Source organism: Pyxicephalus adspersus, chromosome 4 (genome assembly GCF_032062135.1).
Source record: "Pyxicephalus adspersus chromosome 4, UCB_Pads_2.0, whole genome shotgun sequence".
Classification (NCBI taxonomy): Eukaryota; Metazoa; Chordata; class Amphibia; order Anura; family Pyxicephalidae; genus Pyxicephalus; species Pyxicephalus adspersus.
In genome coordinates this window covers 40,422,245-40,439,664 of record NC_092861.1, presented here as the reverse complement: position 1 = coordinate 40,439,664, position 17,420 = coordinate 40,422,245, and the positions used below count along the sequence as shown (strand labels likewise).

The window sequence follows — 17,420 nt, the reverse complement described above, 5'->3', positions numbered from 1 at the left end:
TAACATAACAACATATACCAAATACCATGAAATGAGGTTTAAACATTTCTAAGCTTTTAGCATCTGCCGTATTTGTCCTCATTTATGCATTCCCCCCAAGTTGTAGATGACATTCGTGTATCTGTTAATAATCCACTAGTAGTGTAAACTCACTGCTCCAGGCAGCAGCAATGAACATCGGGTAATATCTTATCCCGTGCAATAAATTGCAGCTCTGCTAGGGCCAAGAGGTTAATTTCAAGGTGAACAGTTAGACTGCAATGAGATGATGGAGTTGGGAATCCATAAGATCTAGTATCCATGTTGAGATTGTCTTTTCTGAACACCAGGACACTGGCATTTTACACATGTAGTGACCTGTGCCATAAAAAAACCAAAATTCATTAAGTTGTATTCTGTGCCCCTTTTTTTCTTTTTGGATGGATTAGGAAAGATTTATTTTGTACTAACTTTGTTAGTGGGGGGTGGTGATTCCTATTTTAGAAAGCTGTCCCCAGACCAAGTATTACCATGAGAAGTCCCCCCTTTACATTTTATTGTAGTACTTTAAATTTTAGATTTTTTGCCCTTTCTCAATGACAATAGTCAGCAGGACAAAAAGTAGGGTACATGTGGTCTACCTGTTTTCTAAAAAGAAATGTCTGACTCCAGATCTGCAAGCCTCTTGGTTTTGGTTTTATATTGTTTCTAATTGGGTTCTATAAGTTACTGCTTTTTGCATCTTCCATTTGCTTTATTGAATAAATCAGTTAGATTGACCCATCACCTGCTGAACACATCATACCATGCACCATCTGTACCATAGCCATGATCACAGAGATGTCTTATCATTGTATGTCAGCTCATGTTTCTGTGTACATACAGTATACTGTCTTCCCAGCACTGTTTTAATTCATTCTCTCTCTTCTCTCAGCTGTCATGTGACCCTTGCCTGTTCCGCTTCTCTTCCTCTTTGTCTAACATTTCACTGAGTACATTAGGGAATATCGGTATGTCCTCTACTTGTCTTCTTGTGCATGTTGATCCTTGTTCACCTGTCTGTATCCATCCTATGCATTGACGGATTTCATGTGATGGCAGGTGTGCTACTTTTTTCTCTGTAACTAAATAAAATCTAAGTGCTCAGCTTTTTGGATCTAACCTAATGGAAACTTTCCTAAAAGTAAAAACATGTTTATTTACACCTGTATAAGTATTGTTTCCTTTGTCTCAGGATAAAAAAATACTACCTCTAAATCAAGCTTTCCCCCTGTGTCCAGCTGTATAACTTTTCTAAAGACAGCCAGTGACCTGAAACTCTCAGTTGGCCATTGCAACCCCACAGCTGCCAGTAGAGAGTCTTTGAAGGGTGAAATTGTCAAGTGAACCGCATCAAAATGTTACTATATGTGTTTTCGTTTTTTGAAGGTCGCTGCTCATCACTTGCTGTCAGACTGAGATTGCATTTTTCTTTCTGTGTGTTAAAGATCACTTATCGAGAGGACCCAGCAAAGCATCTTGCAGTGGAGAAACAATGTATTCTTCGATCAATCAGTAGAACAAACACGGGACTACCAAGTACATCATCAAAAGCTGATTCCTGATTGGAGCCCTCTCTGAAACGAACTTTATTGATTCACCTGAATATGAACCTCTGCAGAACTTGCCTCTTTGGGACATAGATTGTAATTTTAATTTATTTTGTCACGACAAGTGCTCAGAGAAGTACTAGTGATATAAACATGTTGCCTAAACAGTGTTATAAAACAGTGTTATGAAACTTGCTTCCCCCTAAGTCCAAGTGGTGGAAGATGGGGATGACCCACAAAACATGCAGTGCAATGACGCAGCTGTCTTTCTTTAAGCTAAATCTAATATTATTTTATCTCTTGCTTATATTTTAAGAGTCTTAATTCTATGTTTTATAATAATTAAATAAGCATATTTACATGAAAAATTGTAAATAGGAGATGTGTAAAATTTGTCATTTTTATAGAAATGAACCCATTACCCCTAACTGACTGAAAGTGTCTATATAGATGATTAGATAAAGATTTATTAAAGTATTTGTGAATGTCAGTGGTATTTATGTGTTTATTTTGCATTTTTTTTTTAAATAAATGGAAGCTAATGTACTTGAGAAGAGAATATTTAAGAAATATGGTGACCATACTTAAAATAGAAAGTACATGGATTAGGAACAAGTACAAGATAGAAAGCACATGGACTGTGCCTTTAATCTGGGTTTTTATTGTGCATTGCTGGCATATATGGCAGTGTTTCTAGAAGAATTGCAGTTTCTTATGACATCATTCTGCCATTGTTCATTCAAACACAACATATCATTCTCAGATTTACTGAATATTAGGATTGTTGTATTAGATCAAATGAATCTTTTATGAATCTTGCACAGTTCTATGCTATATTTGAGTTCTGTCTTTAAGATCTACATGGGGTGGCACCAAAATACATATTTCACAGACTGATGTATGGTCTTTTAGAAAAGAAGTGTATTTCATGGTCCAGTGCCAGTGTTCTTCTTTTGTTTGGCACCCTACGTCATTTAAATCACTTCCAGTAAACTTAGAACATTAATGGCGCACCCAGTTGGAGTATACTATAACATGGCCCATGGCACAATGGTGTAGCGTATAGCATTACCATCCTCAGAACTACTCACTTCTACCACTTGAAAACATAAAATAGGAACTTAAAAGTGATATGACCAGGAAGTTGGCTGCAGTTGGGCTTTAACTAATCTACAAAGCCAGCTGCACAACATGAATGCCAAAATGAAAATAACATTCAATTAGTAGACAGATTTCATATTTGACCAGAGGATACCTTTTATTACAGAGGTTCAGTTAGTAACAGAATTAAAGCCTAAATTGGTTTGCTTCCCAAGAACATCCTGTGCCTGTTGTTTTTATTGTTGCAACATCTTAGGTGATATCATTTTACATTAAAGAATTTAGAGCAAATTCTAAGTGTCTATTTCAGACATTATTTTTACGAAATACGGGTTTGATGCGAAAATAACGTTCCTTTATTTTAATGCAAACAGCTTTAAAGATGCAAAGCGAGTTTGGTTTACAGAAGAGAGGTCATGCTGTATGGATATAGCTCATCTCATTTTCAACAAAGTGTTTGATACTGTTCCACCTAGACAACTCATAAATAAGTTACACTTTAGTACTTTATCCTTGGATGTCTCACTGAGTACATACAGTATTATCTTCTGCAGTCTAGTCATTCTAAGGGGATACTAATATGTATAGGTGCAAAATATTCAGTTTATGTGATTATATACCACAATGGTTAAACCACTTTCTTTGTGTAATGTGAATGATCTGAAACTAAACAGCATATTAGAATTCACAAACACAATTTCACATATCTAGCTTAAGTAAAATGAATGTCAACTTTAAGGTGCGTACACACTTCCAATTTTTATCGTTCCAATCGAACGACGAACGATCGATTGGGCAAAAAATCGTTCAGAAAAAGTAACCAACGACGCCGACGAACGAGGAAACTCGTTGGAAACGAACGACCGGACCGGCGGATCGGATTGGACGACGATCGTTGAACATCGTTCGTGTGTACGGTCGTTCGTTGATCGTCCATGTTCAGAGCATGCGTGATGAACGAACGTCCGTTCACTTTCCTGTCGTGCACATAGTTCCTCTATCGCTTAAACGATCGTATCTATTGTGTGTACAATATCTACGAACGATCGTGTCGTTATCTCTATGTGCAGGAGCGGTGCTATACGATCGTTCGTATATATCGTGCAGGAACGTTCGTCGTTCGTTTTCCAACGATAATAATTGGAAGTGTGTACGTAGCTTTAAACCTAAGCTTTGCCCTTTCCTCAACTTGAGCTTTGCCCTTTCCTCAACCAATTTGACTTTGTTTCCTACAAGCACCCCTAATGATTTTGCTATGTTTTTGTGTATTCAGGTACTCCAATATGGAGCCACACCAGTAAGTACCAAATATTTTGCTTCCTTGCTCCAGGACATGGGCATTTGGGGAGATGTTTACATTTACCTGAGTTTGGGCAAAATAATCTTATGTTATGAATAAATGTCTGATAACTGTAATCAGAAAGGCATTGAGATGATGGGGAGCAGAGTCTAAGTATCAACTTGAACCTGATGTTGAACATTTTATACATTCTTTGATCTGCTATCTGATATAGGTCCTTTGTCTCTCAGACTGCATCTCCATTTTGGTCTGCCCTTTCTAACTTGCTTTGCCCTACTTTTATCTGTGCCTGTTTAAATATGAGCTGAACTATCCTATAAAATAAGCAAAGAGAGAAGAACTAGTGACGAGTATTTTCTGTAGGTTACCTTTAGCTTTTTTTTTCTTCATTTCTAACTTACCATCTCTTATGCTGCATTGTTGGCCCGTGTGGAGGTGGTAATCTTAGAAATGGAGCAAGGCTTTACTCTCTCCTGTAAAAACTGCCTCCCTACACGGCAGCACGGTGGCTCAGGGGTTAGCACTCCGGCCTTTGCAGCGCTAGGTCCTAGGTTTGAATCCCAGCCAGGACACTATCTGCATGGAGTTTGCAGGTTCTTCCCGTGTCTGCGTGGGTTTCCTCCCAAAAACATGCAGTTAGGTTAATTGGCTTCCCCCTAAAATAGACCTTAGACTACATTAACAACATATGACTATAGTAGGGACATTGGATTGTGAGCTCCTTTGAGGGACAGTTAGTGACATGACTATGGACTTTGTACAGCGCTGTGTAATATGATGGCACTATATAAATACTGTATAATAATAATACATGTATATACAACTGATAATAAATAAGCAGCAGAGATAGTAGCAGAAGCACAGAAATGTAGAGATCCTTGCACTGCAGGTCCTTAAGTACAGTTTACTCTCCAGCAGGAAGAACAGTGAATAGCAACATCAGCCAATCTTTTATCACATCTAGGCATTCACATTTGCAGCAGTACCTTGGATGGACTTCCATTGCAGATAGAATTTCCAGGTGCAGAAAATATACTTCTAAATTTTTGGAGGAATTCTGAATATAAGATATATTTTCAAGGTACTGCTTAGGCATATATAACATTCCTAGATGTTCCTTTTTGACACATTTATTCTTCATATTTAAGTCTACCATTTCCCATAACCCTTTGCTGGGAAAAAATGTAGTCTTATTCTGGGTACTATACTATTCCCACAAAATGTCTGAAACTGTTAAACTTCTGTTCCTAACCGGTCCTTACAAAGCTCAGTAAACTATGTTGCTGTAAAGAGCTTGGCAATCTGATGTTATATATAGCTGTTATCACTGTTTTAAACTCTGTTTTCCTCAGTCTTGTAATTTATTGTATATTTGTCATGTAATTCATGTTGCTTTATTCCCTTGTGCAAGGTTTCTATAGAAATCCTGTGCTTGGTTATCTTGTCGAATAATTCTCCACATTTTAGAGCAGTGTACGACTTCCAAAACCGTTGATGACCTTGAGTCTATATTTTAGTTGAATCATTTTAGTATTGTCACTTGTTAGCGACAAGGTATAATTGGTACCATAGGTCACATAGGATACAACCATAAATTATCTTGAAATTCTGGGATGGAATCTGTCAAGTGCTAATTTTCTCAAAACATTTTAAATATAACACCAATCACACAGTAATACAAATAATATGTAAAGAGACCCTCAGTATTTCTTTTAAATGTTTGACAACAGTTTACAATATTGCTAGCCACTATGCATCATGACTATGTGAATATCTTTGTGATATTTGTGAAATGAGTCTCAGGAAAGTGACTACATAACTCTTCATATCTAATTTTTTTCATTGATTATTACTTTGAAAAAAAGTCACAACTGTATTCATGCTGTGATGGGTTATATACAGTGACAACTTTCTTTTCAGACTTGCAGTTTTGTTAGAGTAAAATAAGGGACACTTCCACAATGCCACTGGTTCCTAAATCTGTAGGACTTCCTTTTGGTACTATTCATACTAGATTTTAGCTCTATTTAACAACTAAAATTAGTGTTAATTCTAGGAAGTCCTCTACATTTATTGTTAGTTTTATTCATTTGTTGCAATCTTGCCGCCAGATTTATCAGGCTTTTTCTGGCCTTTTTGGTGAGCCTGTAGACTATTACAATGTGAATCTATGCTGTGTAACCTAATGTCATGTTTTCTGGCAATAGAACCAAAAACAGGGCAAGATATGAACCAGTAAACGCTGTATTTTCTATGGCTCAGATTTAAGACTGTTTACCTAATGCAACGTTAATAAGGATTTCGGTAACAGAGCGCTTGGAGCAGAAGATGAACGGTGAGGAGGGAAAAAGGGGGGGGGGGGATAAATTAACTGTCGAGGTACGATGCACATGTTATCAGCAAGCCCTAAAGCAAAAAAAATTGTTAATTACATGAGGTAAGTACGAAACTGTGGGGAATCTTTAAACCATTCCCATGCCATCCAAGTCATCTTAAACTGTTCCAACCTGTCACCATTCTCTGCCACCAGTTGTTCCAAGCAGCGGATTTTCAACTTCTGTGTACCAGTCTTTAATTGACGGCGTTGTCACCTGCTTCCAATACCTAGGTATAAGAACCCTGGCAGGGGTAGGAAAATGACAAAGCACATCGCATTTAGTGGATTTATTGGAAGCCGGGATCATAGACAGAAGAGTCATTCTGGGACTATTGCGTACGTCAGAACCTACACATTCGTTATACACCTTAATGATTGTTTCCCAAAAACGGCAAATGGCCAGACACTCCCACCATACATGTAACATGGAACCCCTCTGAGTATGGCAACGCCAGCATCTGTCTGAGTTTTAGGGGCATATACGGTGGTGATCCACCGGGCTAAGGTACCATCAAGACAGGATCTTATAGTTAGTTTCTTGAGCTCTGCAAGTGAGAGTAAGTTTGTGTGTAAGGGTAAAGGACTTCTCCCAATTATCTGCTGTCACTGATGTGCCCAATTCCATTTCCCAGTATCGGATATATGTGGGTATACTGGTAGTGGCTTCCTGATTGAGCATTCCATAAAGAGTGGAAATTAGATGAGTGGGAGAAGTGGGAAACCGCAACAGTACCTCCAATCCTGTCAGGCTTCTGTATAATACAGGGAGATCTGAGAACATAGAAATATATGAGTGTATTTGCCTATATGCGAACCAAGAGGACATTCTATTCGGTATCTGTGACTTGAGGGAGGACATGGGCAGGATACGAGCATTATGCAAAATGTCACCTAAATAGCGGTGTATTCGGTGGCTTACTAGATTAGATAATTTGTTGCATGCATTGATGGGGGGATGGCCGGATTGTCAAAGAGCGGTGTCATAGGGCCAGGGCGTGTAGAAATTTTCCCTTCTTTGATGAGGTTGTCCCAAAGTCGTAAAAGATCAGATGTGAGACCGTGTATAGATGTGTTTGTGCCAAGGAGCTGTCGATCTATCCATGGAGGGAGTTTAAACCCACTGGGGAGATGGATTCCTCTAGGAGGACCCAGCTCTTCCTTTCCTTATGGTAGAACCAGCTTTTAATTATTTTAATGCTTACCTCTGGGCATATATTGTAGGTAGTACCTCATTTACTGTGCAGGACAGGTTACATGAAGCTTCAGCCAACATCAGGTATTTACAATAGTTGCAAATAAAATAAATGCAATGCTTTTTAATGTCTACATAGTCGCATTAATTTTGTGCTTTCATAACTACCTAGAATTCAGTTTTAAATGCAAAATTTCATGCTTGGATAGAGTGTAGCTTTAAAGAATCCAAAACAAGTCGATTTTGCAGGCTGTAGAAAAAAAAATCCCTTTCATATTATTTACTTTGTTTACAAATGTGAATAGTAATAAGCTGTAGCATGCTGTGCCTGCCTTATTCTGTCTTCCTGTAGATGAGGTCACAGTGCTTTAAAGTTGAAGATCAGGGTAATTCGTGTTTAATGGAGAGGAAAGCACTGTGTTATTATTGTGCATATTAACGTATAACTCTCCGGGCAGGAAACAGGAGCAGCATGCATATAAATGTTTTGAATACAGTAAATCTTGGATGAAATGCTAGTTACTGTTAAAGCACCATAATCACCTGATAGATATATGAGTGTTTACACTAAAGCAAAGGTTCATTAACATTTTAAGCCCAGGACCTAAATAACAAAATTGTCACCCAAGGACCCAAAAGAGAATTTATACAATGTAAGTAAAGCCAAAGACAAGTAACATTAGCTGAATAAAAAATCACAAAATCCTGGCTGTATTAAAAAGCTTACATAGGTAATAAAACAACAATTATATACAAAACAGAATAGATATCTGAATATCATTTCAATATGATTGCAAAATACCTGTTGCACCCAGTATCATGAAAACAATATTGGCATCTGCACCACAGCAAGTGCGTGTGAAGTGATAATGCATTGACGGAGCAATTTAAAGTACCAAAAAAGGTGGTAAAGAATAGGAAACACTCGCGCGGAATAAGGAATTAAGGACAGTATATTTTGTGTGCCAGAAAAAGTCAATGCACATCACAAAAACATATTTATTAAAAAAACTTTTATTGCTATACTTTTAAATAGATCTCAGATGCAGTGGCGTGAGCAGAGGTGTGTACAGAAAGCTACTTGGACATTACTAGGGGCTATGCCAAATAAAGAATATCAGAGCAGCACATTTTAGACAAAAAAATAGGAATTCTTGATTATTAATATATGTCAACCAAGCATCAATAGGGAATGCCTTATTTTTAATAAAAGATTTTCAATAGATTATATGCTTATATCTAACATCAAATCAATTAGAAGCATTGAGCAGTGTATGGCCAGAATGACTTTCATTGTCCTTATAACCAATTACATTAAATTATTTGCGGGCAAATAATCCAATTCACAATATTGAGTTAGCACCAGAACAAGAATAGAAGTATACATTTCTAACAGTTTAAACCCAATTTACAGTATCCAAAATGAAAAACAAAGTTTTTGCTTTAGATAAACTTTAAGGTTTAAGTGAACATATGTAATGTAAATACAATTACATGCAAACATTTTAGAACTGGCAACACACAATAAAGACAACAACACTTTTGATCTCAATGGAAGCTTATATTGTATTTGTGCAAGCTTTATAAACTGACCTCATAGGTCTGTAATGTACAGGGAATGAAGGCTTCATTTTGGCCCACTTTACATATTCACTTTAGGTGTTGCATTTTGTTAAGCTGGCACTGAGGGTTTGGGTGACGCCTGTCAGAGAAAATGTGTGATTTTCTTTTCAACCCATTGTCCGAAATTTTCTCTGTAGTGAAGGCACAACATGAATGGAATCTTAATTCACTGAATGTATCAAACTACAGGCCCATGATATTGTATATTTATGTTACGTAATATCATATTTCTAAAAATCAGTACAAAGGAAACCAACATAAAGAAGACAACTATGACACATTAGAGCCTATTGTATGGAAAACAAATGTGTTATATCTGTTGGTTTATTGTGTGATTTCTTTTATTACTATGCACTTGTACGTTGCAAAACCAAATGTCTGGGTTTAAAACCCATGTCCACAAGAACAACAGAAACCCTAAGAGCATAGCAGAAGCTCCTTGCTCTGCTGACCTCAGAGGGAGATATATGGGAGAGGGGGAGTCACTGCTAAAATGTTATTGAAGTTTGTGTTTTAGAAAATGTATACAAAATCAGTAACCACTGCCTATTTAATGAACCTTTAACAAAGATAAGGATATTTGAGTATTATTGTTATTACCAAGAAGTATGTGAGCTTAAAAACAATCCCTCACCAACTTCTGTAGCTGTGGGCTATGCAGAATAATTAATTCTTAAATTTTTAAAGCAGACATGCTGAAATGTATCAATTGATTAATAAAGTCTTTATTGCCCTATTTAGCTACAGCTATTGTGAAGAAATTCACTTTTATATTTCACAAAAGAGGTGCAGAAAACTTTTTTTCTATGAGAACACAGTTTTGGCAAACTTTTCGCCTTGTAATGTAAACACACAGCAAATGTTTCTAAGTTGTTAGAAATTGACTGAACACCTATTTTAAAGTATTTGCTGTGATAACATCTATTAAATATTAAATTTAAAATACAAGCAGCTGATGAGTGAGAAACTGCTTTAAAGATGTTTTACTACTTTTTATGAATATGTAAACACTTTCATGATCATGGTCTAGGCCAGGCATGTGCAAACTACAGCCAGCGGGCCGTATGCAGCCCAATGAGGATATTTCTTTGGCCCTTTGGGTGTTCCGCGGCTCTGGCCAGTGCTACCCCAAGCAGGGCCAGGAGAAGGACCCTGCCGGGGGGGTCGCAACAGCCAGAGCCGTGAAACACGTCTTCGGATCTGAGCCTGCGATGGGGGGGTGGGCAGGTTGTGTCCCTGCACACAACCCTGCCCACTCTCCCAGCATGGGCGGGGTTATGTAATCATGATGTCACGTTCAGGGGCATCATGATGGCAAAACCCCGCCCACTCTACCATCAAACTGGCCCCTGTGGCAAATTTATTTTTTAAATTGTGGCCCCTGACTAAAAAAGTTTGCCTACCCCTGGTCTAGGCACAGCACTTAAGAATGGATAACTCAATCTTACTGATGTCTATCATGCCAATCGGATATTAGGTTAAGAGGAGGAGGAAATGTAATCCAGATTTGCTGGATCACCCAGATTCACCCAAGACAGTCTATCTTTAGATCTAGCAGAAATGGAAGGGCCTACAGTCCTTTTTTTAAAATTTGTACCTAACCAAGTTCACTTGTTAATATATTGAAAGAATTTGTGTGACCAGCTTTACATATCTGAATCCTGGACGCTATGCCTTACAGTTCCTTTTAAATCCAGAAATAAGCATGCAATGATAACAATTGAAGCAGATATGAAATAATGGCTCGGTAAAACTGTTAATAGCAGTGTTTTGTCACAATTTGTCCCCAAAACACAAACATTCACATTAAAGTATAGAGAAATCATACCATGAATCACAACATGATAGTGTGCTGTATACTAAAGGAATTCCATTGTAACCCAATCTTTAAATACGAAGTCTGCCTGCTTCTGCTCAATGCGTTTTTATTGTAAAGGTGATAAGTTTGTAAAGCCTTATAGCTATTTAAGGATTAATCAGTCATGGAGTCATTAAAAGGAGCTCTTCTGTCAATTATAGACATAGTAAAGTTTCACGGAAAGAAAAAACCATGCAGGTTTGAATAATTAAAGGCCTCTTGTCTAAACTCTTAATCCAAGCTCACATGCTGCTGAAAGATGACCTAGAGCTGAGCGCAGGGCCCCCTGCTTTTGTACAAGGGATGGTTAGTAAATAATGCCACAAGCAGATGATTTGGTGACTCTTCCAGTATCTGCTGGATCACTGCACCCTTAGAGGAGATCACCAAACTGGGGAGAAGGGGGCAAGGTGAGAAATTCTCATATGGAGGGGGACACACAACTACTGCAGGTGATTAAAGAAATGCGTTCGGAGATCAACAAGCTAGAGAAGGAAAACAAAGAGCTGCGGGGAGAGCTGCACCAAACAGACCACATGGAGAGAGAGACGAGACCTGGCATCAAGTGTGAGCTACAACAAAACAAGGAGGTCACATGCAAAGGACTACTGCTCAGGAATGTCTCTGTTGGAGCCAATGACCTAATCCAAGAACAGACAGGTACTATATTTTGTGGTTCCATGAAGTAGAGACAATAGTGTTCTATTATAAATCATAAAAGAAGGCACTTTATTTGTCACCAACAATGAGAGTAAGTCAGTGTCAGGGCACACACACACATACACAATGTCACTGCTGACACACAAACATGCAATATCAAGGCAAACACATACATACATTGCTAGGGTATATACACAAATAAAAAATGTCTGGCAGACACACATATACCAAGTGGTACAGTAGACAGACATACCCGCTGTCAGTGTATACACAAATACACATGCACAGTGGTCGAGCGGACACACATACCCAGTGTCAAAGTAGACACATACATATACCCAGGATCAGCACAGGCACTAATACACAGTATCAGAGCAGATAAATACTCTCATGGATAGAGAAACATACGCTTAAGGTACACACAAATAACTTATGTACAGCTGGGTGATGTGTTATTGGGTGTGCGATGCTTGTGCTCTGCAGTATATTTATTCTAAATGACATCCTGACCCAGCTGACCTACTATGCAATGTGTGGGAAAGTGTACTACACTACGAAGATGCTACAATAAAGGACATGTCCCAAGATAATTGGGGAATTTTTGTAACTTTTTGTAACAGGCCTTATCAAAAAGAGCCTAAACTTTGCAATACTTTAGGACATGGGGGAGATGGCCCAGGAAGTTTATCTAGTATGGGACCCAGACATTTTTGATGGAGGCCCTGTCCAGATTTAACATCATGCCAGCATCCCCATATGTGTAGCTTGAGAGAAACTGTATGGTAATCCTCTTCAAGAAATGTTATGTAGTATATTAGACAATCTCAGATAAGAAGAGGACTATGATATACAAGAAGGTTAGGGGCTGGGGTAGGGGATTGATTCTTCCTGGAGTAGTCACATTTTTCAGCAAGTTCACATGGCATATTACAAAATATTGCAAAAAAATCTCATCTGTGGAGCAACAAACACGTGCTTTTGCACAAATTACCAGATTACTCCATGTGCAGTAATGGACTGCAAAGGTCTGAAGGGGGCCCTAAAGCAGAACTCATGTTAATGTACAACAACCATTTGGAAAGCATTTTAGTAATATTCTTGAAGCCCTCAAAGCATCTGTCAGTTCCAGTCTGAGAGCATTTTGGTCAGATTGCTGGCTGTAGCTTTAAACAATATTTCAGCATGCTCCAGCAGGTATTTAGCAAGCTGTCTGTAAGCATTTCTCTGCCAAAATGTCAGACTTCTGCCATGATGTTGCTGTAACTGATGTCACAGCTAACTGGCAAGCTGTTTGCTAATCCTTACAAGCCTATTGAATAAAGAATGACAAGTTTGTTTACAGTATGCATTTGTTGCCTTGTAAATGCTGCTTTGGTTATTTGTGCAGAAAAGAAATCCGGAAAGGCTTCTCTGAACTGTAGTAGACTGTTTACTTTGGTATCATTTATAGCAGCTGTATCTAAGGCTCAGAGATGTATTATTTCCTGAAGCCTGACTTGTAAAAAGAGAACTGAACACCAACAATGGATTTTGCAGGGGATTTAAAAAAAAAAATTACCTGCCCCTGATTTGATATTTGAAGGAAAGATGGCTTTACTTCACTTCAAGTGATGCACTAAAGATCCAACCATGTGTAACTGAAATGTTCCTTTAGGAATGAGCATTATGTGAAGGTAATAGATGTGTAACCAGAGCAAAATCAAGAATCTCCCTGAGGTATAGCTAAGAATATTCTGCTCCAAGAGAGGAAAAACCAATCCCCACTTATGCCCCAGAGGATGCCAACTCATAAATAACCACTACTAGAATTAAGGGTGATCATCATCAAACTTTATTGCTCTATAAGAACACTATAACAGAATATATCTGCAATCTGATATATTATATATATAATATTTTATTATATAATATTATAAAATCTGAATATATCTGCAAAAAGGCAATATTAGTTATTGTATTACATAAAATTCAGGCTATTTTGATGGATCATTACAGTTGGAGCGACCACCTTTTTTCGCTCATTTCTTTTCAGTCCTTCTGTCTCCCTATTTGTGGCTCTCAACCAGTTCATCTTTTTTTTCCCTCTTCACTTGCTCTCTTTGTTTTTGCAGTTGATTTTTCGATTTTTTTTAAGGTTGTTCCTCTTTTTTATGTCCTTTTTAAAAGCTCTAGTCCAGTGGTGTCCAACATTTTTTTATCTGACATTGAGATTAAACTTGCAGGCCCCAATGCAAACAAACATTAAAGATGTATGTTTAAAAGTAGACAAGTTTTAATTTAAAATTAAATTGAATTGAAATGTTTCTAGTTACCATAAGGTCCATGCACCAAATAAAAAAAAGGCAAACCAAGAATTTCTGCACTCACCATTTGATGGTCATTTTATTAATGCAACATTTTAATAATGAAACAAACTAAACTAGGAAAAATACTAAACTAGGAGAAATTAGGGTTCAAAGAACATAAGCAGGCATTTATATGTGACAGAGCACCATTGTATGGTAGGAGTGATAAAAGTTTAGTTGGAGGGGTAGCCACAAGGGTCCCCCACTTATCCTATATTTCCCTTCCTCTACTGTTAAAGAGAAATTGGGGTTCACAGAAAGTAAGTGGCCAGCAAAGTAGCATAGTATTTCAGGTATAGTTTTTGTATCTTGTGGTGGTGCCATAGTGATGTAATGTTAGGGGGGAGTTAGCTACACTGCAGTTTCTTACAGAGAAATTGGGGTTCATAGAGAGGGAAATAGCTATGTGTGGCGGGGTAGAATAATATGGGTATAACATTTTATTGTAGAAGGTTGGACAAAAGGGGTTTCCTACTGGCTTCCACATGTACAGTTTCCAACATTCCTCCAGAGAAATTGGGGTTCACATAAGGTAGGTGTTCAGCTATGTGTCACTGGTACTCCATCAGCTGCTCGGTTCCTTGGACCGTAGCGTCGGCAGATTTGACTCCAAGCAGCAGTGAGTGGTACCGAGCATGTCCCCCTAGCCAGGGTTCTATGCCATGAGGAAGGGGTAACTGCACCGCAATCTGACCACCATTCTGAACGCAGCCTTGAAGTTTTGTGAACTTCAGACAGTTGGCAGTACCTTAATGTTCATTGCCATGAGAGTGGCCCCCAGGGGACTCCCAATATACTGCCTCAATGTGGGGACCCTGGTCTTAAAATGCCCCACTTATTGTGCAAATATTCCTGACTGTTGTTGGGACTTTATGCTTGTGACTCCATATCTGGTGCCTTGTTATAGTTAGGGGGCTGAATTAGGATTATTAACAGCTCTCAGTTCCCCTTGTACCCTCAAAATTTCACTTGTCTATGTTTATAAGTGAAGGAGATATGAAGGTTTGTACATGGTGATAATGACAGCTGCATGGCCATAGACACAGCTCCCATGTTGTTGAACCTGGTGGAGGGTAATCTGACAGTACAAGGTGGGCGGTTAGCAGCCACAGCTGATTGCCAGGTCTATAGTACATGCCCGTCCTCAGGGAGTTTACACTGACCATGCTCAGGAAGCTCCATTTACTTGGTAGCACAATCTTGATAGAGAAACATAGGATATGAGGAGAGGGATGGATATGACAGCTCCACAGGCTGGATGTGGCCCACGGGCCATAGTGTTGGGCACCCTTGCTCTAGTCCATCTCCTCTCCCTCCTCAATTGGCACCAGTCAAAAGGTCTACAGCCCAAATGTTTAAAGCTAAGCGTCATACTCACAAATAAATACAGATAGAGTACATTTATGGGAACTGTCTTACCCTCCTAAAGATCCTTAATTCTTTATATTTCCCTGCTCTGTGTAGGCAAACCAGTGGCTTGAGGTTTCTCTACTTCATTTAGCAACAAAGCTAGGCCATCTCCATGTCTCTACATTGTGATTAGACAGTGAAGAAAGAGAAGATGAGATCTTTTCTCTGGCATCTCATTTAATCAGCAGTGTTCCTTGTCAGCACATGTGACAACTGGACACCTGATTGGCCTAAATATTGTCCTATCACCATCCAGTCTAAATATTGTTTATTAGTGAATCAAAGAGGTTAATATTGAGCTATATTCATTATTAAACTCAAAGCTGCATTATTTGTGTCTTTTTAATATTTGCAGAAACATGCAAACTGTAGGTTCTAATCACCCAGGTCTGTGCAACCACCTCACCAACAAACCCTTGCTGACATTGTTCGGAGCAGGAACAGGAAATAATCCCAAATTTGGACTTCTGGCATAAAATACTGTATATGAAACACAAAAGTGATATTTGGAACCACACTGAGGACTCAACTGTGATGAATTGCTCATACATATGTTAGAAGTTGTCCGGGACTGATCAGTGTACTGAGCAGAGATTCCTTATACATATGTGTTGTTATCAGACATGAAGAGGAGTCAGTGGAAGGATTATTATTTTGATTGTGTAGGCTAATCCACCATGCCAGGACAGCAGTCTGTGGCTTAGAAGATGTCCAAAAACATGAATGTGATGTTCTTTAGTGTGAAACACCCAAATGAAAATAGCCATTATTAGCCATTCCAGCAAAGAGTGATAAGATCCTTAACAAGCTACTTATGCTAAGCACAAAACTGCAATTGTGTCTAAAACTGAAGTTTTATTCCATTTACCTTAACTGAGTTGTTCACTTAGTGACCAATACAGCCAATATCCATAGATACATTCACTAGTTACATTCACTAGTTAACTAGGACTTCCTGACGTCTGTGCAGTGTTACTTCTTCAGGGTTGTATTTGGTAATAAACTTTGAATTGCAAACAGGTTTTTTTCAGGTCAGAAGATTAATACTGAATGTAACTATGGTGGAATGGAGCATTAGGCTCTGGATGAACCTCTAAGCAGTTCCCTCTATCCATCCAGTTCAGCTCCCTGTATCCATGATATATTTTTCCACATAGAATAGAGGTAATTTTTAACAAGAATTGCTTTGAAAAAACATACAGTATGTTATGCATTTTATTGTATTGTTCAGTATGCACTTATTTTCAATTTCCTCCAAATTATATTACAATATCCCAAGTGCTGTCCTCTTCACTTATAAATTACTGGTATAATACATGTTCTCTGAATAATACCTGCTATCCGGCCTAGCAATAAAGATGCTCCTCTAGGCATGGAAGCTGAGAAGTGAAGACAGCCTAAAGTTAAATATTTATTAAGCTCATTAAATCTCCCAGTCATTTACATTCATAACTTCTTTTCCCCAGCAGACACTTCCCATTGGCATTATAACATTCTTATTTGACACGTTTAATTGACCTACATCATGAAGCAGTCATGTATAATCCTCCCAGGCCATAGCATCTGACCGAGTGCTGCAGGAATGAGCAGAGGCAATGCTTCCATGTACTTCAGCTCTCATGTGGCACGCTGATAAAGCATAGCCTGCTTCCACTCTGTTTGAACTCCACATACATATCAAACTATTCCCAGGTGCTCGTGTGTTTAATGTATTAAAAATGATTTCTCTGAACTGGGAAAAGACTTCATTATGTATATGTAGGGTCAATCTGGATAAAAGATCTGCTTTAAATATAAAATCCAACTATCATTTACTAGAGGTAAGATTAAAATATTATAAACCCATAGTAAAGCTGTTTATTTGAAGAAGAACTGGTGTACTAGAAAAGCAGAATTTTGTTTTAGGATGACGTCTGGAAAGTCAGCGATTTCCATTTGACTCGTCGCTGAAATGTTTGCTTTTTTTCGGCCTAATAAATAGGATCT

The 17,420-nt window shown here is 38.2% G+C and overlaps 2 protein-coding genes across 10 annotated transcripts in view; both read left to right on the top strand.

Moving 5' to 3' along the window:
* DOCK10 (dedicator of cytokinesis 10) overlaps positions 1–2,058 on the top strand; it is a 164,388-nt gene extending 162,330 nt beyond the window's left edge. For 8 of the 9 annotated variants that reach the window (XM_072407928.1, XM_072407931.1, XM_072407925.1 and 5 more), the window contains one exon: positions 1,467–2,058. In XM_072407928.1, the coding sequence (XP_072264029.1) occupies positions 1,467–1,583 (117 nt within the window). In that variant the 3' untranslated portion in view covers positions 1,584–2,058. Of the gene's footprint in view, positions 1–1,407 lie in introns of all 9 variants that reach the window. The other variant, XM_072407929.1, reaches the window with a different exon arrangement.
* Positions 2,059–11,444: 9,386 nt separating this feature from the next.
* CCDC195 (coiled-coil domain containing 195) overlaps positions 11,445–17,420 on the top strand; it is a 16,700-nt gene continuing 10,724 nt past the window's right edge. Inside the window, exon 1 of the mRNA XM_072410135.1 lies at positions 11,445–11,679. Within this exon, the coding sequence (XP_072266236.1) occupies positions 11,445–11,679 (235 nt within the window). The remainder of the gene's footprint in view (positions 11,680–17,420) is intronic.